Raw genomic sequence first — 26,282 nt, 5'->3', positions numbered from 1 at the left:
TTTCCCTGATGCCGAGCAATATTGAGCACTTTTTCATGTGTCTGTTGGCCATTTGGATGTCTTCTTTGGAAAAATGTCTGTTCATGTCTTCTGCCCATTTCTTGATGGGATCATTTGTTCTTTGGGTGTTGAGTTTGATAAGTTCTTTATAGATTTTGGATACTAGCCCTTTATCTGATATGTCATTTGCAAATATCTTCTCCCATTCTGTCGGTTGTCTTTTGGTTTTGTCGACTGTTTCCTTTGCTATGCAAAAGCTTTTTATCTTGATGAAGTCCCAATAGTTCATTTTTACCCTTGCTTCCCTTGCCTTTGGCAGTGTTTCTAGGAAGAAATTGCTATGGCTGAGGTCAGAGAGGTTGCTGCCTGTGTTCTCCTTTAGGATTTTGATAGACTCCGTCTCACATTGAGGTCTTTCAACCATTTGGAGTCTATTTTTGTGTGTGGTGTAAGGAAATGGTCCAGTTTCATTCTTCTGCATGTGGCTGTCGAATTTTCCCAACACCATTTGTTGAAGAGACTGTCTTTTTTTCCATTGGACATGCTTTCCTGCTTTGTCAAAGATTAGTTGCCCATAGAGTTGAGGGTCCATTTCTGGGCTCTCTATTCTGTTCCATTGATCTATGTGTCTGTTTTTGTGCCAGTACCATACTGTCTTGATGATGACAGCTTTGTAATAGAGCTGGAAGTCTGGAATTGTGATGCCGCCAGCTTTGCTTTTCTTTTTCAACATTCCTCTGGCTATTCGGGGTCTTTTCTGGTTCCATACAAATTTTAGGATTATTTGTTCCATTTCTTTGAAAAAAGTGGATGGTATTTTGATGGGAATTGCATTGAATGTGTAGATTGCTCCAGGTAGCATTGACATCTTCACAATATTTGTTCTTCCAATCCATGAGCATGGAACGTTTTTCCATTTCTTTGTGTCTTCCTCAATTTCTTTCATGAGTATTTTATAGTTTTCTGAGTACAGATCCTTTGCCTCTTTGGTTAGATTTAGGCCTAGGTATCTTATGGTTTTGGGTGCAATTGTAAATGGGATCGACTCCTTAATTTCTCTTTCTTCTGTCTTGTTGTTGGTGTATAGGAATGCCACTGACTTCTGTGCATTGATTTTATATCCTGCCACTTGACTGAATTCCTGTATGAGTTCTAGCAGTTTTGGGGTGGAGTCTTTTGGGTTTTCCACATAAAGTATCATATCATCTGCAAAGAGTGAGAGTTTGACTTCTTCTTTGCCGATTTGGATGCCTTTGATTTCTTTTTGTTGTCTGATTGCTGTGGCTAGGACTTCTAATACTATGTTGAATAGCAGTGGTGATAGTGGACATCCCTGCCGCGTTCCTGACCTTAGGGGGAAAGCTCTCAGTTTTTCCCCATTGAGAATGATATTCTCTGTAGGTTTTTCATAGATGGCTTTTATGATATTGAGGTATGTACCCTTGATCCCTATACTCTGAAGAGTTTTGATCAAGAAAGGATGCTATACTTTGTCAAATGCTTTTTCTGCATCTATTGAGAGGATCATATGATTCTTGTTCTTTCTTTTGTTAATGTATTGTATCACGTTGATTGATTTGCGGATGTTGAACCAACCTTGCAGCCCAGGGATAAATCCCACTTGGTCATGGTGAATAATCCTTTTAATGTACTGTTGGATCCTAGTGGCCAGTATTTTGGTGAGAATTTTTGCATCCATGTTCGTCAGGGATATTGGTCTGTAGTTCTCCTTTTTAATGGGGTTTTTGTCTGATTTTGGGATCAAGGTAATGGTGGCCTCATAAAATGAGTTTGGAAGTTTTCCTTCCATTTCTATTTTTTGAAACAGTTTCAGAAGAATAGGTATTAATTCATCTTTAAATGTTTGGTAGAATTCCCTTTTATGTGAACTTTTATACTAGGTTAATTAAAAGCATCTTTTCTTCTTTTATTCATATTCCAGGAGCAGCTAAGAGAAGATTCTGTTTATATTTAGAATATTTAATGTTAGATCATTTGATCCAACATATTAACCAGAAATGACCACTTTTAAGTAGGTGTGATATTAATTTGTTATATAGTCTTCTAATAAAAATCCTATCATAGTATGAACAAAAAGAAATATTTAGATTTCTTGATTTATAGTGTTTAATGCTATTTCAAAGATTGTGTTCTATAGAACACTAGTTTCACAACATTCCCAGCTGGGGGAAAAAAAAGAAAAAGGTAGTGGGACACCTGGGTGGCTCATTCGGTTAAGCATCTGACTCTTGGTGTGGGCTCAGGTCTTGATCTCAGGGTCATGAGTTCAAGCCCCACGTTGGGCTCCACACTGGGCATGGAGCCTACTAGAAAAAAAGAGAGAGGGGGAGGTGGGGAGGGAGGAAGACAGAGAAATGAAGAGATAGAGTTTGGGAAGATGTCTGTAGTTAAAACATTGAGTGCTATATATACACGCCCTCCTGGCAGTATATGGTACCCATTACCAAATTAAATGTATGGAGACCCTCTGTAGGAAAGAAACTGCCAACTTGGCATTTTTCAAAAGTATTTGGTTTTAGACCTCCTCCCCGCCCCTCACAACACATCCTTATTCTTTGGTACTGCTGTTCTACAAAAACACTTAAGGAAACACTGCTTTATCTATGGGAACCTCTCTTAATATGTAAGCTTCTGCACTTGTAGTTTTCATAATTATAATTTTTTTTTGAAGATTTTATTTATTTATTTGACAGAGACACAGCGAGCAAGGGAACACAAGCAGGGGGAGTGGGAGAGGGAGGAGCAGGCTTCCTGCCGAGCAGGGAGCCCAATGCAGGGCTCGATCCCAGGACCCTGGGATCATGATCTGAGCTGAAGGCAGACGCTTAATGACTGAGCCACCCAGGCGCCCCCATAATTACAAATTGTTTTTAAGTAAACTCTACCCCCCCCCAATATGGGACTCGAACTTACCACCCTGAGATCAAGAGTCGCATGATCTGCTGACTGAGCCAGCCAGGTGCCCCTTTAATTATAATTTTTAATGAGAATCTAATATTCCTTGACTATATCAAACTTTATTTAACCATTTCTCTAATGTTGGACTTGGAATTTTCCAGTTACCACTTTTATAGGGCTGTAATCGACACTGATGCTTCTGATAGTTTCCTTTTTCTTTCTTTAACGTGGATTTTCTTTTCTTTTAAGATTTTATTTATTTATTTGACAGAGAGAGAGAGAGAGAGACCAAGCACAAACAGGGGGAGTGGCAGGCAGAGGGAGAGGGAGAAGCAGGCTCCAGACTGAGCCGGGAGCCTGATGCAGGGAGCCTGATGCAGAGCTTGATTCTAGGAGATCATGAACTGAGCCAAAGGCAGACGCTTAACCAATTGAGCCATGCAGGTGCCCCTTCTTTAGCATGAATTTTCAAAAGCAGAATGCTTTTGCCAGAAGGCTTTGATGTTTTTATGGTTTCTGATACATTTTCCAAAAAAGGTAAACTCTTTGTACTGTCATTATGAAACTATTAGGTTTTCTAAATTCTCAGTGTTGGCCCTAAAAGTTTTTGTATTTATCATATTTAAACTTAATGTACATGTAATTTTGAACCATTCAATTAAATCAAATTCTTATTGGGCTTCAGTCACTATTGTACACTAAACATTTTAAAATATTAACTAATGATAATATTTTTATTTTTAGGGTTGTTATAAAGAATTAAACTCAGTCCATCCCAAATAATATCATAGGTTTGAATTTCATTTTCATTCTCCTATTTTCTAAAGCAGTTTCATTTGCTATAGCTTATCTAAATATATCAAGATAAATCTTTCTTACCCAGCTGGTAGAAGAATTATAGGAGAATAGTGGATGTTAATCAACTATTAAAATCATCCATATTATAATCTAGCCTGAGTATTCTTACCTATAAATTAATAGTGTTAGTAGATATTTGATGGTGGTGGTTAAATGAAAAACCCATTTATTACAGCACCGCAGCATTTAGAGATTCTGGTTCAATTGTTTTAGACTTGGCTTTGGTTTTGTTTTTTTTTTAAAGCAGCTAGAGTTATGAACCACTGGTCTGCATTGTTACAGGTCTGCTATCATGATATGCTAACTGCCTTTAATATTAAGAATTTACCTATCTCCGTTGTGTTATTCCCCTTGCTATTTTCCCAACACTCCCTTTTTAATTCTTTGGACTCCTTATCCTTGGAAGAGTTAGAAGATGAAGCCTATTTTGTGATTTACTGAAAGATGTAGGGGTAAATAGGTAGAGAAGGAGCCTACATATAAAGTAATAACCTCCCCCCTCCCCATGCCATTTGTTCTGCACATTTTGTTCCTTACATTTTAATGTAAAAATTCTGTTTTTCCTTTTAACCCCTGTGGAAAGGCTTCCTAGCAGTAAGGAAAGAGAATAAGCTTTATTGCCAAAGAGACCTGGGTTTATTCTCAGCTCTACTATTTACTGATATCTTAGTATTTTCTTTATCCATAAAATGAGGACCAGTGGTATCTTCCTTGCTTTCTTCCTTGTGATGATTAGAGATAGTATAAGTTAAGCGCCTAAAAAGTTCCTGGCTCAGTGAGTAATAGCTGTTATTGCCATTCTTGTGATTTGGGAGTCTCCTAGGAAGGTGAAAGGCATAGCCAGGAATTACAACAGCAGGCTATACATGTGTCCTCCTCATTTGTGATATTACCAAGATGATGCTGACAAATGGTATTGTGAATTTTAAAAGTTAGAAATCTAACAATTTAGTTTATTTATTGGTTTTTAAGGGTTTCATTTTAAAAGTTTGAAAATCTCTAAAAATTTGAAGATAGAGAAAAGAACATTATCCATAATGCTACTATTCTAATAATTATGGTTAGGATTTTTGAATCATAATTTGGAAAAATATCAGAACAATCTCGCAATCTTAAGTGATAGCTGGAGAAGCCAGACATTTTAAGGACCATAAATATAATGGAAGAAGTGCTATACCAAGAGTAAACAGTATAAGAATAGGAGAATTAATCATGAAAGCTTTCCTGAAGGAAGTGGTTCTTTTAGCTGAATTTTATTATTTTTTAAGATTTATTTATTTATTTATTTATTTATTTATTTATTTATTTATAGAAAGTGTGTACACAGTGGGGAGGGGCAGAGGAGAGTCTAAAGCAGACTCCTTACTGAGCACAGAGCCCAACTGGAGCTCAATCTCAAGATCCTGAGATGACAACCTGAGCCAAAACCAAAAGTTAGATGCTTATCTGACTGCACCACTTGGGCACCCCTAGCTGAATTTTAAGATAGTGAGTTTATTTAGAAAGAAAGAAGCAAGGGGCACCTGGGTGGCTCAGTCATTTAGGCGTCTGCCTTGGGCTCAGGTCATGATCCCAGGGTCCTGGGATCAAGCCCCCATCGGGCTCCCTGCTCCGCGGGAAGCCTCCTTCTCCCTCTCCCACTCCCCCTGCTTGTGTTCCCTCTCTCACTGTGTCTCTCTCTGTCAAATAAATAAATAAAATCTTGAAAAAAAAAAAAAAGCAGGATATTTCAGATTCAAAGATGGAATAAATACAAGATTTTTTAAAAAATCATTTTTTTTTCTTTACTGGGGGCAGCCTCCCATAGACATTTTAAGCATGACCTAAAGCTCTCAGTAATTTGTGAGTTTGTATTTTGTAACCTATAATTTTGCAAAGCCTGAATCACAGGTCAAAGAGAATCTTAATTTAGGTCGGGATAGAAATGATCCAGCTTCTTTCTAGATTAATTCTAATTACTGTTTTGTTTTGTTTTTTGGGGAAGGTTTGGATTTTAAGATTTATGTATGTTTTCTGAAGCGTGGGAGATTTTTGAGAGGGGTTGTTGTTGTTGTTGTTTACTTTATGCTTTTTGAACAAAACTGTGAGAACTAAAGACTGGAGGCTGAGTTGAAGCTGTTGTGATGACTTTTAGAGAAGTGAGAGTTGAAGAAAGTAATTTGAGCTTACATATGATCTATTTCATAACTTCAGGCACTTGATACATTCTGGAATTAGTTCCACTTACTGCATATGGCTTGTTCATTTTGTAAATTGGTCTTTTCATGCTCTGGAAAGAAACAAAACAACAGATCTATCTTATTTTGTGTTTGTTGTTCTCTTTGATTATTTGCAGTTTTCCTCTTTTCCCTCTTTACAATGATATAATAAATCATTTTAAGAAACTAAATGACCAAAAAGATTAGGAAAACTCTTTTTCCTCATAAATTTTAACCATAATTTTAAATATGTTCCTGTCTCTACCAAAATAGATCTTTAAACCCTACCTAGATAGAGAAAATCATGTTAACACTCTCAGGACTGGCATCTGTAGGCTGTTTTGTTTTGTGTTAGTTTTAAAATTGTTGAAGGTGAGGGGTGCCTGGCTGGCTCAGTTGGTAGAGCATGCAGCTGTTGATCTTGGGGTTGTGAGTTCAAGCCCCACATTGGGTGTAGAGATTATTTAAAAATAGAATATTTTAGGGGCTCTGGATGGCTCAGTTGGTTAAGCGTCCAACTCTTGATTTCAACTCAGGTCATGATCTCAGGGTTGTGAGAACAAGACCCCATCAGGATCCAAACTGGGTCTGGAGCCTACTTAAGATTCTTTCCCTCTCCCCTTCCCCCTCCCAAAAATCTTTTAAATGAATAAAATTGTTGAAGGTGAAAAAAATAAAATTCTTGAAGGTGCTTACACTTCTTTGCCTACATAAATTTGATGTGAACTCATTTTCAAATGGAAAATTAGCCCTTCATGATAGTAAGATTAACTTCTCCTGGAGATGGCTTTGGAGTAGGTTATTCTAGCAAACATGGGCTTTAGCCATTTGGCCCCCTGCTGGTTCCTCTTTCTGTCAGCCATCAACAATATTTATATACATGTATTACTCTAGGGCAATAAAGTCACTGGTGTAAGAACACTATGCAGAATGTGGACATTAGCCTTACTTACACTGTGCCAAGTCTTTGAAGACTAAACATGATATTTAAATTGAACCATATGAATTTGCTGATATGCAGCCATTTTTTGAACTATAAAAATGGCAGTTCATAGGGGTGCCTGGGTGGCTCAGTTGTTAATGCCTTCGGCTCAGGTCATGATCTCAGGGTCCTGGGATCGAGCCCCGCATCAGGCTCCTTTCTCAGTGGGGAGCCTGCTTCTCCCTCTCCCACTCCCCCTGCTTCTGTTCCCTCTCTCGCTGTGTCTCTCTCTGTCAAATAAATAAATAAAATCTTTAAAAAAAAAAATGGCAGTTCATATAGTTCAGCCTACTAGCAGCTTAGTTGTTCTTAAACATTTCCACTAAACTAGTATTCGTACCAGGAGAGGGGAGTGAATTTTGGTGGGGCGGTGGGGGGGGTGGTGATTTTATTAAAAGATGTCTAGAAAGGCTTGTCATGCTTAGAATTTCTCTGAAGGCTCATGTTTTATCTTGAAACACTTTATTATTTTTGCCTTCTAGTGCATATTAAATGTATATTTATTTTAATATACTGTTTTAAGTTAATATCAGAGGGGAAATGGTTAAGTAAAATTTGATCCCCCAGTATGTGTATTCTGTTGACACACTGCTGGGGATATCCCACTTTGAGAGTCATAGTAGTAGGACAGTACCTTAGAACCTTAGGTCTAATACACAGTGCCTATTTTTCTCAATATAGAAGACTTCAGGGATGAACATTATGACTGAGTCACTAGGGGTATTTATCATACACAAAATACAAACAGTTATTACAAAGTGCCTCAGAGAAATGTATGGTCTAAAAAGCATTGAAGGGTATTTGTAAGCTTAGTTCAACTAATGGCTTTATGTTAGCATATATGATATTTGACTGTAAAGTAATGTTCTTTTTTTTTTTTTGTAAAGATTTTAATTTATTTATTTGTCTGAGAAAGAGAGCAGCAGGCAGAGGGAGAAGCAGGCTCCCTGCTGAGCAAGGAAGGAGCCCAGTGCGGGACTGGATCCCAGGACCCTGGGATCATGACCTTAGCTGAAGGCAGACACATAACTGACTGAGCGACCCAGGTGTCCCTGTAAAGTAATATTCTTGTGTACCTTTTTAAAATATAGGACAAGTGTCCATAACAGGTACACGTTAATTTCTCCATGGGACAGCTTACTTAGGTCGGGAAATTAGTATTGTGCCGTGTTTTGATTAATACTTCAGATTACATTGCATTCATGGAGATTCATAGTACACTATGAATACCCTGAGAAATCTTTTGGATAACTTAGTTTTATAACTAGATTCTCATACTTATTAAAATAAGGAATCTGGGGGCACCTGGGTGGCTCAGATGGTTAAGCATCTGCCTTCAGCTCAGGTCATGATCCTAGGGTCTTGGGATTGTGCCCCACGTCGGGCTCCCTGCTGAGCGGGGAGCCTGCTTCTCCCTCTCCTTCTCCTGCTCCCCCTGTTTGTGCTCACTTGCTCTATCAAATAAATAAATGAAATCCATAAAAATAAAAAATAAAAATAAAGAACCTGGTGTTCAGTTTTTATGAAATAGTACAGTGATCTGTCCATATTATCCACAAATTCTCTACACATTCTAAGCTTTTTAAAAGTGGCTGATTTTGAGGTGTTTGAGGGGCTTGATTGGATGAAAGAGTGGCAGTATCTGGTGGTTAAAGCACATATATCTAGAGTCAGATTGCTTATGTATACATCCAAGTTCATTGTGACCTTAGGACTGCTACTTAGTTTCTCTGTGCCTCAGTTTCCTCATCTAAAAGTAGCTGGCTGTGGGATGCCTGGGTGGCTCAGTTGGTTAAGCATCTGCCTTCGGCTCAGATCATGATCTCAGGGTCCTTGGAGCAAGTCCTGCGTCGGGCTCCCTGCTCAGCGAGAGCCTGCTTCTCCCTCTCCTCCCCGCTTGTGCTCTCTCTCACGATCTCTGTCACTATCTGTCTCTCTCAAATAAATAAATAAAATCTTAAAAAAAAAAAAAAGCTGGCTATTTCTTGAACAATTTTGTGAATTATTTGAGAAAATATAAAGCACTTATAATAAGTGGCCAATACGTGTTAGCTTTGTCGAAAATAATGGCTGGCATTAAGTGGGAGCAGTAGTTTTACAAATATGTTTTTCAAGTAGCATAATTGTAGTTTGATAGATATATTGTAATGTATGTTCACTTTTAATAAACTGATCACTTTGTGATCTCAACAGAAACATAAGAATAGAAAATAAGAGAAAATTAGAAAAATAAGCAGTCTCCAGATACATAATAGTTGTAGGGTGTGGTTATATTAAAACATACAGTATATTGATTGCATTTGTATTCATCTTCCTAAAGTGAAACCTGAGGTAAGAGCAGGAACATCTGTTACTTGCAAAAAGCATTTGCTGATCCCATTGATAGTGCATACATGGAGATCACAGGTACATTTTAGAGTTGGGTGGTTAGATGTGGGATTACTAATATGAATTGTTTACTTTTAGTAGCAATTTATATGAGGAATGTATTGAAGACATTGGAGATAACTCTGCCCTGCTATGATCTCAAGCTTTTTACTGAATTATTTATTATTGCATTGTGTTAGCTGTTTTGCTTCTTGATAGATCATTTTACACCACAATATTGCTGCTGCCTAAGGGAAAAAAAAGTCTCTTCAGCAGTCCTAATGACCTCTAAAAAGGGTAATTTGATTCTTAAGATAGGATTTTGATTTGCCGTGGTGGTTATAAGAAATTTTCTCTATGTTACTGAGGTAATTTTTTTCCCTCAGACAATCATAGATATTGAGTGCACACTTGCTTTTCACCTTCTGTATAGCTAGAAGGTTTCTTCCAGAAACTGTTTCTCTAGCATTTATTAACTTTGTCCTTAATTGTGTATATTTTGGTCGGTTGGCTTCAGTAATTTAAGAAAGGAAGATTTATTTAAACAAGAACCTAAAAATTCACTTGCTCTGTAAATGTGAATTTGTTAGCACCATTGTTTATATTCTCGTTCCTTAAAATTGACATTTCTGAAAATCCTGGTGTGTCTTTTTTTTTTTTTAGGACTGTCAGTACCAGGTTATAGGTGGTATTGGGCAGGTAGGCAAGACTCACTGGAAGGGAACAACCCAGATGGCTAAAGCAGCATGCAGACTTGGTGGGTGTGGATTGGTAAAAGCTGCCTTTTGGCCTCTGGGGCAGCAGCATGGTCAGAATCCAGAATATTGGCCCAAGCCAGAAGGACACAAGTAAGATAAAGAGTAGGAGTTGAAAACTTAAATACGTGAAGAAGTTGGCAAATACTGTAAATGAATGAGGCAGGCCAGGTGGCAGTAACGGCCTGCTGGAAGGTCCCTCTCTTAGATTCAGCCATTTGTTGCTATATGGGGATATGGACACAGGTTTTCCTGTAAAATCTTATGCTTAAATATTAGTAAGTCCTTTCTCCCCCAATATGTTGCAGGGTAAATTTGGCCACCAGGGTACCAGTTTGTGACTACTATCTTATAAGGAGACTCTTCTCACATTTATATTAATTATGATGATCTGATACTATAAGTAATTTTATACTAATAAACTCTCTAGGAGAAAAAAAATGAATGAAAAGAAAGAAAAGCCCTCGCCTAGGTCTCCCATCTGATTTTCTTTCTTTTGTCTTTCTTTCTTTTTTTTCTTTTTCTACATCTTTATTTATTTACTTACTTTTCATTAAGTTTAAATCCTTGATGGGTACAGTATCACATGGATTCTGTGGCCAATGGCTTTAGCAGGAAGGTTGCTTTGGAATTTGGCATGAACCATGCCACTGTTACCATGAGCACGAGTTACTTTTCCTCAGATTACTCTGGTTTTGTTTGGTTTGCCACCAGGAGTCACTGTGTTGTTCTTTGCTTTGTACACATAAGCACATCTCTTGCCTAGATAGAATTCAGTTTCATCTCAAGCATAAACACCTTCAGTTTTAAGAAGAGCTGTGTGCTCCCTCTGGTTCTGAAGACCCTGCTTATAGCCAGCAAAAATGGCCGTGGACCACAACCTTCCAGATATATTTTAGGAGCAGATTCCCAGCAGGCCTCTGTAGGCTCCAAGATGGCGGAAAGAGTCCCATCTGGTTTTCTAACACATCTTTACTTACTGGTTTCTCTATAAAAGACAGATTTGTTTAGGGGAATATGAGCTATGTATATAAATGTTTTTAGTTTAATTACCTGTAGCATTCTATCTGTATTTCCAGTATTACAGTTGCCTTCCTTTTTAAATATGTTCTTTTCCTCTATTACAGATTTTTTTCTAGGTATATGATTGAAGTTTAATGAGAAGAATCGTGACCAGCTAGGAGAATTTTTTGCAAGGAATGGAATTAGCTCATAGCTTATTGCTGAATGAAGAAGCATACAATCAGCTAGGTGAAGTTCAGAAGGCAGAGTTTATTTTCGATTGGTTGAGATATTTGGAGAAGCTCTTGCTGGCGACCAGCAGGGTGGGTAAAATTGCAAACTTTTTTGTGCTTTTTTAAGTACCAGATAATGTTTAGGTCCTTTGGTTTGCTTTTCTAGTTCCGTCCAGAATAACGTAAGTTAGCTTTCAAATGCTAGACCTTATTAAGAGTTTATAATGAAATACTACAAGAAGTTTATTCTTTCAAAAAGCAGGAAGAAATCAGCCAATGTTTTTTATATTACTTAAAAAATATATGAAAATATAAAAAACTAGCTCTAAACTACATTCTGTTAGATTTCATTTTCATTATCTTCTTCACCTTCATATGCATGAAGCCCTTGTGTAATATACTGCTGAATATTGTAACGGGAGTTTCACTTTAAAAAAGTTGTGAGCTCTTTAAGGAGAATTTGAATTTAGAAGTCTTTTAGTAAACATATTCATTCTTAAGCTTATGAAATAGTTTCCAAAAAAGAAAACAAATCACTCATACTTTTCACCTACATTCAGCAGTTAACATTTTACCATATTTGATTGACTGATTTACTGAGCCGTATGAGGTGGTACTGCACCTTAAATACCTCTGCGTACATCTCCTACTAAAAATGAGGATATTCTTCTACATAATAACAATACTATATGTAGTGCAAAAGTGATGCAGAGACAGTACTCATGGAGACATTTGGAATTTAACAAGACAAAAATCCATACTAACAAATACTTCATTGTGGAAGCTTACGCCTTAGTGAGCACCTAAATACCATTATTATTATAATGGTATTCTGTACTCCTTTTTCAGAAAGCAGACAAGTAAAATGGAGTAACATTACTGGCATTTAGATGCATAAGCTTGCAGAAAGAAAATTGCACTAAACTTAGAAAAAGATCTGAGTAACACAATCATTCATTACAAGGTCAACTCATGATAGATTATAGTTCCTGCTTATTTATACAGATATATATGGGGCAGAGACTTAATAACAAAGAACCTCTGGTTAAAATACAAGTACAACAGAAGAAGAAAGGTATAGAAGAAATAGAACCCTTACCTTTCTTCACAGAGACTCCAGTATATTGTGGCCCCGAAATTATTTTTTGGAGATACCTGCAGGGTAGCAAACTACCTTGTGTGGTATGATGACTACACCACCCACTTATTTGTAATTTTCAGTCAAAATAATTTTGTATTTTTCTGGAGTTTTTAATTCTTAAATATATGAAAGAAGAATTGTATTAGAAGATTATATGTAATTATGTTGACTTTGAATTGTCTTTTTTGTTACCTTCCTTTCTAGAATGATGTAAAGGAGAAACAGAAGACTCTTGTTGAACAGCTCCTATCTTTGTTGAACAGCTCCCCAGGCCCTCCTACCCGCAAACTCCTTGCTAAAAATCTAGGCGTTCTTTATAGTATTGGTGACACATTCTCTGTTTATGAGACAATCGATAAATGTAATGATCTTATTCGTAGCAAAGATGATTCTCCAAGTTATCTTCCCACAAAGCTGTAAGTTAAATATTAAAACTGAACATAAAACAAAATAGTGCTTCCTTGTTGAATCATTTTTCTAAAGAACCCAAACTACTTGATAATTATTTTGAAACTGAATACAAGTTGTTTCACTCATTTTTTAAATCTAACTTTTAAAAAACATCTAACGTTTTCCCATTGATTGAGAGACTGTTCCTCTAAAAAATATTTTAGATGTATTTGAAGTCTTGATTTGGGAATCAGAACTGTTTCACTAAAAATGTAGCAGTTGAAGACTCATAAATATAGAACACAAACTGGTGGTTGCCAGAGTGGGGAATAGGTTAGGGAGACAAGTGAAATAGGTGAGGGGGATCAAGAGGTATAAACTTCTAGTTATAAAAACAAGTCCTAGGGATGAAAAGTACAGCATAGGGAATATCATCAATAATATTGTAATAACATTGTATGATGACAGATGATAACTACACTTACTGTAGTGAGCATTTTGTAATGTTTATAATTGTCGAATCACTATTGTACACCTGAAACTAATATATGTCAACTATTAAAAAAAGTGTTTTTTTGTGGGTGGTTTTTTTTTTTTAAGATTTTATTTATTTATTTGACAGAGAGAGAGAGACAGCGAGAGAGGGAACACAAGCAGGGGGAGTGGGAGAGGGAGAAGCAGGCTTCCTGCTAAGCAGGGAACCCAATATGGGGCTCGATCCCAGGACCTGGGATCATGACCTGAGCCAAAGGCAGACGCTTAATGACTGCGCCACCCAGGCGCCCCTAAAAAAAAGTGTTTTAAAGATAAATACAAAAGGGGCGCCTGGGTGGCTCAGTCGTTAAGCGTCTGCCTTCGACTCAGGTCATGATCCCAGGGTCCTGGGATCGAGCCCCACATCGGGTTCCCTGCTCTGCGGGAGGCCTGCTTCTCCCTCTCCCACTCCCACTGCTTGTGTTCCCTCTCGCTGTATCTCTCTCTGTCAAATAAATAAAAAATCTTTAAAAAAAAAAAAAAGATAAATACAAAAAATCTTAGCAGTTGAGTGAGTGTTTAAGAAAAAGTATTTTGAGGGCGCCTGGGTGGCTCAGATGGTTAAGCGTCTGCCTTCGGCTCAGGTCATGATCCCAGGGTCCTGGGATCAAGTCCCGCATCGGGCTCCCTGCTCCTTGGGAGCCTGCTTCTCTCTCTCTCTCTCTCTGTCTCTCATGAATAAATAAATAAAATCTTAAAAAAAAAAAAAAAAGTATTTTGAGTTCTTCAAATCTTTGGTGTTCTTTTAATTTATTAGCTCTTCGTAGTAAAAGTTAATAGTAAATACCACATAGAAAAATACTCTTCTGAGCTCCTAAAAAGAACAGCTTAGTTTCTTTCTCCATAGGATTCAATTCATTTTTTCATCTGTTATTTTAGAGAAAGTAGTTTGCCATGTATGGTTGCACAATAGTAATTTTACAGAAATTTTTGTTGATCTAATTTTTAGTTAGAACAGAATGTATTTTCCCATGGAGTTTTCAGATTTCAAACTTGATAAAAACATTATTTCCTGTTTTTCTTATCTTGTATCTTTAAGATTATCTTTGATTATCTAATATATGAAGGTCAGTTTCATGAAAAATTATTTTATAAAAAAATTTGAGGGAATGGAATATTTGGGCTGAGGTTTCAATTATTTGAAGATACATTTTTTTTTTAAATTACTGTTATTGAAAGTAATTATTTGGTATTCATGCAAGCATCATACCTTAGGATTTAATAGTGGAATAGATTCTGGCAATTTTATCCTTTAAAAGTAAAATTAAATAGTCACTTTTACATAGTCTAAGATTTTTTTTATTCCTGTTTTTTCATTCATGACTAATTTCTAATCTAAATGTTGTTTCAGTGCTGCAGTGGTATGTTTGGGTTCCTTGTACAAGAAATTGGGTAGAATGCTGGTTAACACCTTTACCGGTACAGTGGGGAATATTCTTAAAGCTATGAAGAGTGCAGAGGTGAGTAACCACAAGTTCAACCAAAGAATAAAAAGATAAACTATAATTTTTATTACATCAAAAGAAAAAGAATAAGAAGTATTTTATGGTTTTGTGTTTTATGGTTTCTTGAGCCAGTAAAAATGCTTTACCTATGGTAAGCATACATAGGTATATATATAAATATATCCATAAATGAAATATTTCTAGGAGATGCACATATCTCTTGTATATTAAATCTATATTAGAAAATCAATAATGCAATTTACGATTTTGGATAAATCCGAATCGGCAAAAGCTAAGGTATTTCTCTGGCAGACCCATCCCTGCTTCTTCCCTTCACATCACCTTTTCCCCTAACACTAGTACTACAGCAAGTGTTTGTCAACAAGGATCCAGATACGTAGTTGGTAACTACTGGATACCTGATGGATGGATTAGTATTCTACCAGCATCAGAAAGGAGTAAGGAATATAATCAGGTTGGGAAAGAGCTTGAAGGATATAAGTATGACCAGGATCTGGTTAACCTTTTAGTTGCCAGGGGAATATATTCTCAGCCTTAGCCTTACTGATTTGTGATCATTTACCAGTGTGGAATATCCTTTGTTTTTGTAACTGTCTCTTCATTTGGCTTCCAAGATACTGTAATTTCTTGACAACTATAGTTTCACTAATCTTTTTTTTTAAGATTTTATTTATGAGAGAGAGAGAGAGAAAAAGAGAGAGCACAAGCAGGGGGAGGGGCAGAGGGAGAAGCAAGCTCCCTGCTGAGCAGGGAGCCCGATGTGGGGCTGGATCCCAGAATCCTGGGATCATGACCTGAGTTGAAGGTGGATGCTTAACCGACTGAGCCACCCAGGCGCCACTCACCTTTTTTTTTTTTTAAGATTTTTATTTATTTATTTGACAGAGTGAGAGAGGGAACACAAGCAGGGGGAGTAGGAGAGGTAGAAGTAGGCTTCCTACTCAGCAGGAAGTCAGATGCTTAATGACTGAGCCACCCAGGTGCCTCTCACCAGTCATTTTTGAAATTAAAGCATTTGTATGTGTGTTTATCAAAAATTTTAAATCTGTGGTCCCTAATATTTAAGGATAACTCAGCACCTTTAAATATAAAAACAATATACCAGTTCTTGTTCTAACTTTACCTAGAAAAGAAGTCTAGAAAACAGCTCTGAAATAATTTTTAAAAATGCTATCTAGTTGCCCACACATTTAAAAAAAAAAAACATTTATTTATTTATTTGAGAGAGAGCGCATGTGCTGTGGGGAGGGGGAGAGGGAGAGAGAAACTCCAAGCAGACTTCACACTGAGCAAAGAGCCTGACACAGAGCTCGATCTCAAGACTCTGAGATCACGACCTGAATTTGAAAGTTCACATGTAGGGCGCCTGGGTGGCTCAGTTGGTTAAGCGACTGCCTTCAGCTCAGGTCATGATCCCAGGGTCCTGGGATCGAGTCCCACATCGGGCTCCCGGCTCAGCGGGGAGCCTGCTTTTCCCTCTGACCCTCTCCCCTCTCATGCTGTTTCTCTCCCGCTCACTCTAATTAATTAATTAATTAATTAATTCTTTAAAAAAAAAAGTTCACATGTAAAATATGATAAATTTCCAGAAGAATGTAGCTGATTTGGGGTGCATGGCTGGCTCAGTCAGTAGAGCATGCAACTCTTGGTTGTGAGTTCAAGCCCCATGCTGAGTGTAGAGATTATTTTAAAAAATAAAATTAAAAAAAAAAAAAAAGAACGTAGCTTATTCAAGAACTTTAAGAATTGAAGTCCATAACAAAAAACTAGTGATTGAATCTACTCAGGCAATCAGTTCTAAGCAGTGGTTTGCTAAAAGACTGAAGAAAGTGATTCAGCAGAAGAGATTGTTAACATCTATAAACTGGGTTTTATTTAAAAGGAAATCTTTGTAAGAACTTTTATCTGCTGAGGAACGGCCACTTTAAACTTTCTTTCCACTTAACTCCATTAGTTAAGCTATAATCTTTTTAGGCCCCATGTTTAACAGGATTACTCTGTAAGTCTCAGAAATTTTAAAGTTACTGCTGAAGATTTTATTTCTTGCTATTTTTTATCTTTATGACTTAGTTGATCAGTACTGCAACATGTTGGAGATATCCAAAGGGTTCCCACCTTTAATTCACACCCTTCAGTAACAGACAACATAAAGTTGGGATAGAAAGAAAGTTCAGAAGTTTCACCTTGGGACCCATTTGGTTATGTCCACCTATTAATTACTCACTGTTGTGCTCCTTTGGACAAAGATAAATTGATAACATTCCTATGAAAATGGTGGTTGATGTTGATCTTTGTCTTCTCCCAACTTTAGTTATTTTGAGTGGCCTTAACTTCCTGGGATATAGAAGTTGTTTGGGGCATTAATTAAAATATCAGTAATATAAACAGCTACTATTTTTTGAGTATTTATTATGTACCAGGCACTGTGGTGAATGTTTTCCCCACAAGGACTTATTTACTTCTCACACTGGCTGTATGGGTTTCATCTTATTCTCATTTTATAGATGGAGAAATAAGCACAACTTAAAGTCACCCAAGTGCTAAGGATCAGAGGCAAGATTCAGCCCCGGGTCTTTTTAAGTCTAAAGCGCAGACTTTTGTCCTCTGAGTTCAACTACTCAGCCCAATAAATGATAAAATATTAATGGCTATAAAATCTATTGAGCATTTACTATATCCCAGGCACTATTCTCAGCGTTTTGCGTTTTGCGTGTAGTAACTTGTTTGATCTTCACAACAACCTGTGAGGTGGATATGTCCATTTCACAGATAAACTGTTTTGCCCAAGGTCACTTAGCTGCTAGATGGCAGTCCCTGAACTCTTACCATGTTACCTCATTAATAGCAACCATTTATTGAATGCTTAACAACATGCAAGCTTTGTGCTAGGATTTTTCATATAATTTCATTTAATCTTCATATCAACCCTTTGTATTGTGTTGAAATATATACACATAACACTTTTCAAATAGTAAACACTTCATAAAATAACAGCTGTTCATGTCTCTTGATATCAGATGGGTTGGTTAGTGTATACAGATACTGAAGTATTTCACTAGTACATGAGAGAAATTTTGATGCTTAATGCTACTTTTCACAGTGAAATTTTTTTCTTATTTAAATTTTTTCTTTTTGGTAGTCTCAAGGTCGATATGAGATTATGTTGAGTTTGCAGAATATATTGAATGGACTAGGAGCTGCTGCTACGCCTTGCCACAGGGATGTTTATAAAGCTGCTAAATCCTGCTTAACAGATAGATCCATGGCTGTTCGTTGTGCTGCTGCAAAGGTAAAATGGTCTAATAAGTAGAATTTCTCAAAATAAATACAAAGAAAATTAAATTAGTATCCCTGTTAACAACTACATGATCTCAGAGCTACAACCTTGGAAATCAGCCCATCTTATTTTGGCATAGGAGGACACTGAGGTCCAGAGAGTTATATGAATTTCCCAGGGTTCTTCAGATAGTTCACAGAATATTGTTGGAGGGTGGGGAATTCAGGTTACCACGACTCTTAAGTATTCCTTTCACTCTACTATGCTTCCTCTCTATAGTTTTGTAAACTAAAGTTTACATGTAAAGTTTATGTTATTTGAAAGTGATTTGTTTTTATCATGCCTTCTTTTTTGTTAAGTCTAGGATTTAGATTTTGATATTTTCATTTCTTTTGAATATGTCACTTTTTGCAAGCTAGGAAACAGAATCAACATAAGGCAGTTTAGTCCTCTGCAGATCTAGGCCAAGTCTTGTGATCTTCAGCAGAATTATCATGGCTTCTTAATACAGTTGGTCAGATAGGACAGTAAAGTTGTTTATGTTGTAGTTATTCTCACAATTGCTCATAGCCAGCAGATTGGTTCTTCAGACGTTTTTCCTAGCCTACTGAGTTAGAATGGGTTCTCCTCCCATCCTCTGTGGACACATTGTTTTATATAGTATAATTTTTATGACTTTTAGTAAGTATTCATTTGTTGTCTCTGCAATCATTGTTTAGATACTTTGGATGTGTATATAATTTTTTTAGATCTTGATAGTTTCTATAACTTATGTAGATCTGAACCTGACATTTACAGTTTGTTTTTCGTTAATGTCTGTTTTTTCAATTAAATAGTGTCTCCTTGAACTTCAGAAAGAGGCCATCTTTATGTGGAGTACAGACCTGGATAGTGTGGCCACACTATGTTTTAAGTCCTTTGAAGGTTCCAATTATGATGTGCGGATTTCAGTTTCAAAGCTACTAGGCACAGTGTTGGCTAAAGCTATAATTTCTAAACATCCAGGAGCAGGTAAATTTGTATAATTATTTTCAAAATGTCTATTGTAATTTTTTCCCAGTTGGTTTAAACAAATATAATGTGGTATTACTACTACCCATTATTAATTTTGAAAAGAGGCAGGATATTTTAAAAATCCGTTTTAGTTTGTAAACATTGCTGTAGGTCCCAAAAGTTCATTTTCAAACAATTTAGTAAACATTTGAGGAAAAAAATAAACTCTTGAAGAAATGTACTTTATTCAGTCATCATCTTTCCTTTATGGCCTTTACTTTTTTTTTTTAAGTAAATTGTTAATTGTTATCCAATAATAGATATGATCTAAATCTTAATTCTTTTTTAAGCAACATGAATTTGATTACCTGTATTCGGCTTGCCATTTTCTAGGTTGGTATAAGGGAGCAATGATGTAAATAATTCCAAACAACAGGTATTTGAAATTCACTGTACTTGGACAATTTGCTTTGTGTTACTTTTTATTTATATGCTTCTAGGCAGTGAGCAGGGATGGGGTATTTTTGAAAACAAGAGAGTTTGCCTGGGTTTAATCAACAGTGTATATAAAACATTGATGAGTAACTGAAAACTTGCTTTATCATTCTGTCTCCAAAGAATAAACAATCACACAAATGCAAATGTGTTTGTTCTATAGAAACTTACTCCTCAAACATCTGCAGATCAGGAGTACTAGCATCACCTGGGAGCTTGTAAGAAATGCAGAAACCCAAGCCAAACACAATTTACTAAATCCAAATTCTCATTTGAACAAGATCTCCAGACAGTTTGTATGCACATTAAAGTTTGAGAAGCATGCTGGAGAAATTGTTTATAGTTATATAAAGGGAAATTTTTTTTTTTCTAAAGCTAATGTTTTTTAACCAGTGATGGGAAAGGACAGGAAGTACAGCATGTCACAGTCACCTGGGGGACATTATCAAACTTACAGTCCCCTCATTCTCTAGTTGAGATTTTAAATAAAATTTATAATGAAGTTTTATTTTTATTATGGTGTTTCTAATCTTATAATTCAGTAAGGCTGTCTTATTTATTGGGAGGTGAGGGAAAGGTGAATGGGAACAGGAAGAAGTCACCAAAAAAACCCAAACCAGAAAAAAAAGTTGTTCAGGACATTTAGGAGGTTAAATCTTAAGCCACCTAAGAAATTGAAATTGGAAGACATGTTTATTGTTTATTTTTTAAAGATTTTATTTATGTATTTGACAGAGAGAGTGGAGAGAACACAAGCAGGGGTAGCAGCAGAGGGCGGGGGGAAGCAGGCTGCCTGCTGAGCAGGGAGCCCAATACGGGGCTCCATCCCAGGATCACGACCTGAGCTGAAGGCAGCCGCTTAACTGACTGAACCACCGAGGCACCCCTAATCAAATCCTTTTTAAATGTGAATTGTTCATTTCTATAAATGTATCACTAGCAGTAGCACATGGTTTCAGTAAAAACAAGGAAGTGTAGAATTGCATAAGAATTATGAATAAATATTTAAATGTATATGCTTCGATGGTAGCACTAAACTGATACTAGTGTTTTTGTAATCAGACTAAGCAAAGTGAAGAATCAGCTTCACCCACGATAAAAATCCTTGGCCTAATCTTTTGTTAGAAATTCTATCATCTTGCCTCTGTAGGTTTTAGCTTCCAAATAATTGAGTTATTTTTGTACAACTAAAAAGTGATCTAGATACCATAATAGATTTTTTTAAGGTCAAGGACTAATAGCAACATAGTGCTTAATAATTTAGAAAACAAATGCAGGGCGCCTGGGTGGCTCAGATGGTTAAGCGTCTGCCTTCGGCTCAGGTCATGATCCTGGAGTCTCGGGATCGAGTCCCGCATCGGGCTCCCTGCTCATTGCAGAGCCTGCTTCTCCCTCTCCTTCTGCCACTCCCTCTGCTTGTGCTCTTCTGTCTATCTCTCTGTCAAATAAATAAATAAAATCTTTAAAAAAAAAGAAAAGAAAAAACAAATGCAGTGGAGGTTTGTATACTCAACTACAATATGCAAAGATTATGAAGTACAGAGCTAAAATGATTTTCCTAGTAAAACTAACAGGTTTCAGGCAGGTGGTAGGTTATTCCAAGGCACTTAAAAAGCAGGGATTGAGGGGCACCTGGGTGGCTCAGTCGGTTAAACGGCTGCCTTCAGCTCAGGTCATGATCCCGGGGTCCTGGTCAGTGGGGAGCCTGTTTCTCCCTTCCTACTCCCCCTCCCCCTACTCGTGTGCTCTAAATAAATAAATAAATAAAATTTTTTAAAAAGTAGGGATTGAGTATGACACTTTCTTATCATTGGAACAAGTTGTGGGGAATTTATGTGATCTTTTAATATATATAATTTAATATATATCATTCTCTCACTTGCTCAAGGACATTGCTCTAGGAAGTCTCCCCTCTCCTATACCAGCTTTTCCCTCTCTATTGGATTATTACCTACAAAAACATGCTTTTATTTCTCCCATCTAAAAAATAAATTCTGGGGTGCCTGGGTGGCTCAGTCGTTAAGCGTCTGCCTTTGGCTCGGGTCATGATCCCGGGGTCCTGGGATCGAGCCCCACATCGGGCTCCCTGCTCAGCGGGAAGCCTGCTTCTCCCTCTCCCACTCCCGCTGCTTGTGTTCCCTCTCTCGCTGTGTCTCTCTCTGTCAAATAAATAAAATCTTTTAAAAAATAAATAAATCAATAAATAAATATAAATAAAATTCTTGTATCTTACTTCCTAGCCAGTTGGAGCACCATTTCTCTTCCTTTTGCATCAAAGTTCCTCAGGAGAGTTCTTGATAGTGTCTTTAGTTTCCCCTCCTGCCATATCTTTCAAACTCACTTCAGTTAGGATTTCCCCCCATTCACTCCACCAAAACTGTTTTGGTTAAGGTCATCAAAGACCTCCATGTTCATTCATTCATTCAATAAATAAATACTTGTTTATACTTGGCTGGGATCTTTTCTGAGCACATGGGATATGTCATTGAACAAAAGAAAAACCCTGCCCTTTTTGAGCTGATGTTTATACTCAGCCACGCTAAAGCCAGTGGGCAGTTCTCAGTTGTCTCACTTGACCTTTCAGCAACATTTAACTCAGCTGATCCTCTTCCTTGTTTTTTTTCACTGGGCTTATAGGACTTCATTCTCTCTTTGTTTTCCTTTTTCCTCACTAGAAATTCCTGTTTTGTCTTCTCTGTTGATTGCTTATCTTTTTATAGAAGAGTCCCCTTGCCTAGTACTTGTTCTTTTGCCGTATGTGTATGCTCATCCTCTTGGTCATCTTACCTAGTCTCATGGCTTAAATACCATCTATATGTCAGGGATTATTGGATCTATATTTTTAGCCTGGGCACCAGGCTCAGATCTAGCTTCCCGTTTGACATCTGTTCCGATGTTTATTTGATGTTTCAATAGAACTCCTAAAGTGAATACCTGATCTCTCCTCCTCTAGAACATTCACACACCTGTTCTACTTGCAGGCTTGCTAATCTCAGTTGATGCCAACTCTGTCCTTCCAAGTGTTCAAATCCAAAATTTGTAAAGTCACCCATGATTCTTATCTCTCACACTCAATAGCTTCTCTACTGGACTATCTTAAAACATACCCAGAATGAGGACCCCTTGGAGAATTGGCTATTTTGGGGGTTGGTGAAGGAAATGTCTGAAGATGACCTTGGAACATACTGTTGTGTCAAAAAAAGTTAAGTCCTCCCACTGGCCAGCTCTTTGAAGATAATTCCACTGGTCAAATCCAGGACAGTATTGGAAGCAAAATTAATAATGACAGAAATGGATTATTACCTATTAAATAAAAAAGAAATCTATGAGTGCATACTGAAAATAAGTAAAGGAGAAGGGAAAGCTCTTTTTTACAGTAGAATGCCAACTAATAAATACAGAAGGAATGATTGTTAGATAATGACCTTTTTGCAGTCATAGTAACAATTATTGCAGGTAGGAATGCTCAGTGCATTGTTGGATGAAACTTTGATAGGTTACAGCGTATTTATACTGTCTTAAAGTATTACCACACAGGTTGCATAGTAATTACAAAAGGAAAGTTGATATTTTACAGTGGACAAACCTGGCAGACAAACCTTATTCAAGTATTCAAGGATCATAACACTAATGTAGGGACAGACTGACCCCAAACCTGATAGTGCATTCTGATGTTATGCATTGAGAAGGCTTACAACATTACTTACATAGTTCTCCTGCCAAAAATTCTGAGGAAATACTAAACAAACTCAAATTGGGTGCTGTTGTATAAAACTACTAGCCATGAACAAACTCTTCAAAAATGAAAAAGTGATAAAGAGAATATGGTGAGTCTAGGTGAAGGGTACATGGGAGTTTATTTTACTATTCTTGCAGCTCTTTTTGTAATTAATTTTGAAAATTTTTCAAATAAAAACTTAAAAATACATGTTTATCCAGACTCCACTCTTCTGCAACCACCTTCATATAAGCCATCATCATCTCTTGCTTCAATTACTAAATTGCTTCCAGTTGGTTTCTCTACTTCTCCCTTTAACCCCCTTCTACAGTCTTCTCTCTGCACAGAAGCAAAGTGACAGATTATATCACTCCTCTGCTCAGGGTCCTTCATTGGCACCTCACTTAACTTAACATCCTTACTATAATGATCTACAAAGACCAGTGCCTTCTCTTCCCCCATCTTTACACTCTGGCCTGTCCCCTACTAAAGTCCTCCATTGCTCTGTTCACATAACTCTACTTAAACCCAGTAGGCATCATATTCTTCCTCAAGGCCTTTTTGCCCTAGCTATTTCCTCTGCCTAGAACACTTTTTCTCCAGCTATCTGCATGCCTGATTCCCTCACAGTCCTCAAACTATGTTCAGGTGTCACCTTTCCAATGAATCTTACCTTGACTACCCTATTTAAAATCACAAACACTTCCCCCGTATTCCTGAGCCTGAGCTCTATTTTTTGCATGGCTTTAATCATTGTCTAGCGTACTCTATACTTAGTCATTTATTATGTTTATTATTCTTTCCTTCCTAGAATTTATGATTCATGAGGGCATGGATTTTATACTGTTCACTAATGTTTTTCTCCCAAATGCCAACATGGATTTTCATTTGTTTCAGATGGTTATTTCTACTTTATGCTGAGGAGTAGATTTTTTGTTCATAATTTTGATTAATGGAAGTTAATTTCTCTACTGTGTATGACTTGAGCCAATAATAAGGGTCAGAGCTCATGACCATCATTATTCAGAAGAATGAAAGGGAGAAAGGTGTGTGTGTGTGTGTGTGTGTGTTTAAGAGATCTTGTTCCCTAGATATTCACAGGGAGAAACTCAGCTGTGTCATACTGCAAACAAATGTGAAGACACATTCTGCCCTAACTAATCTCTTGATTATTGTAGCCTAAGGGCCAACTGATCAGTTTAGTAATATTTTGCTTTGATTTCTTCAGAGACTAAGGATATAACAAAAGTTGTACCTGCAGTTGAGAATTTTAAAAAATAGGATATGGTGGTTACTTTATATAAGTTTCATTAAGAGTTGTAGAGTACTTGGAAGTGTAAAATTATGATTTTGGCATTTTTAGTATTTAAAAAGAATTTTTAAAGCATTTTAAACTTTTAAAGCTATAAGCATTTTCATTTGTGGAGAGCACGGACAGTTAATGTTTTTTGTTTTAGAAGACGGTTAGCCTCCGGCACCTGGGTGGCTCATTTGGTTAAGCGTCTGCCTTTGGCTCAGGTCCTGATTTCAGGGTCCTGGGAAGTCTGCTTCTCCCTCTCCCTCTGCCGCCCCCTCCACCCACCCCCGCTCATGCTCTCTCAAATAAATAAACAAAAAAATTTAAAAATTTAAAAAAAAAAAGGTTAGCCTTCTACTGTGGAAAAGAGGGCAGTAGGGGCACCCTGTCTGGTTCAGGTTATAATCCCAGGATGCTGGGATCAAGCCCTGCATTGGGCTCCCTGCTCAGCAGGGAGCCTGCTTCTCCCTCTCCCTCTGCCTGCCGCTCCTCCTGCTTGTACTCTCTCTCTCTCTGTCAAATAAATAATAAAATCTATTAAAAAAAGAAAAAGAGGGCAATAGGGCATAATCCCGAAGTAGCTTAGTCTTAAAATGTCATTGACATGACACTTCAGAGTCCGTTATGATTTGACCTCTGAACCCTTGCATAACTTTTTGTATGTTAATGTGTGTAATGTCCTGTCAATTTTGCATTTTGTTTGGATTTTTAGTTTATTTTTGTTTCTATAACATGCTTACCGAGATCATGCAAATCAAGATCATGCATTAAAATTTTAGTCTCTGTAAAGTACAAATCACATGTTTTGTTTTGTTCTTTGTTATAGCAGTCTCACGTCAAAGCATTCGCAGAGTATCTCTGGAGGAAGTTCTGGAATTACTAGGAACAGGGTTTCTACGTGGGAGTTCAGGATTTCTTCGAGCCAGTGGAGATATGCTGAAAGGAACCAGTTCAGTCAGTAGGGATGTTCGAGTTGGAGTTACTCAGGTTAGAGTCACAAATGAGTATCTACATGTAATACTCACTGGCCTATAATGAGAATTTTAGTATCTGAATACTCTGGGCATAAGTGATACTGTGCAGGGTCATCACTTCTGCTCTCATATTTATAAAACAGATGGTAAGGCCACTCTTTGAAAGTTAGGTTACAAGTAAGAGAACCTTAGTTACCTAAAAACCAATGAAATAGGCTATTATTCACAATGTGTTTTAAGTTCCTAATAATGGGAAATTTTTATTTCCTTTGAAATACAAACATTTGTTTCTAGGCCTTGCGCTTTCATGTGTCTTATAGTTTAACATGTTTTCCATTGTGCTTTTGTGTGCTTGTACAGTTCAGATTTAAGGTACATACTAGGTACATATCATTCAGTATGGGAAATACTGTATTTCCATTTTATTTGGTTTCAACTCCTAAGTAAAGATCATAGCATATAATCTAAGCTAAACCTAGGAAAAGTATCTTAGAATAAAACAACACAGAGGTCTCTGTATTGTTTTCTAAATGTCATTGTGGTTCAAAGCAAATGTGTATTTTTTAAAATTCACATATGTCCTCAAAATGTTTTATACAGTATACAGATAATAGATTTCTTCAAAATGTAAGATGTGCCAGTATAATTGTAAACTGTATTTCTAAACAGATTACATAAGGAAA

At 37.0% G+C, this 26,282-nt stretch overlaps 1 protein-coding gene and 1 pseudogene across 10 annotated transcripts in view; one reads left to right on the top strand and one right to left on the bottom strand.

Annotated features, from left to right (window-relative positions):
* Nucleotides 1–26,282, top strand: part of HEATR5A (HEAT repeat containing 5A) — a 117,819-nt gene that overhangs the window by 5,619 nt on the left and 85,918 nt on the right. For 9 of the 10 annotated variants that reach the window (XR_010405133.1, XM_064570923.1, XM_064570918.1 and 6 more), the window contains exons 2-7: nucleotides 11,207–11,404; nucleotides 12,660–12,871; nucleotides 14,731–14,839; nucleotides 17,985–18,134; nucleotides 18,959–19,133; nucleotides 25,452–25,612. Coding sequence is in view for 9 of the 10 variants with exons in the window: in XM_064570923.1 (XP_064426993.1) it covers nucleotides 11,279–11,404; nucleotides 12,660–12,871; nucleotides 14,731–14,839; nucleotides 17,985–18,134; nucleotides 18,959–19,133; nucleotides 25,452–25,612 (933 nt within the window). In the remaining variant the exon portion in view is untranslated. The remainder of the gene's footprint in view (nucleotides 1–11,206; nucleotides 11,405–12,659; nucleotides 12,872–14,730; nucleotides 14,840–17,984; nucleotides 18,135–18,958; nucleotides 19,134–25,451; nucleotides 25,613–26,282) is intronic. The other variant, XM_064570919.1, reaches the window with a different exon arrangement.
* On the bottom strand, nucleotides 10,639–10,971 carry LOC123841282 (large ribosomal subunit protein eL33-like; annotated as a pseudogene).

The sequence above is a fragment of the Mirounga angustirostris genome, unplaced genomic scaffold, assembly GCF_029215605.1.
Source record: "Mirounga angustirostris isolate CCGP_5_RB_7025 unplaced genomic scaffold, mMirAng1.0.hap1 SCAF_9, whole genome shotgun sequence".
NCBI lineage: Eukaryota > Metazoa > Chordata > Mammalia > Carnivora > Phocidae > Mirounga > Mirounga angustirostris.
The sequence above is the reverse complement of the archived record's forward strand: the minus strand, read 5'-3'. Positions and strand labels throughout refer to the sequence as shown.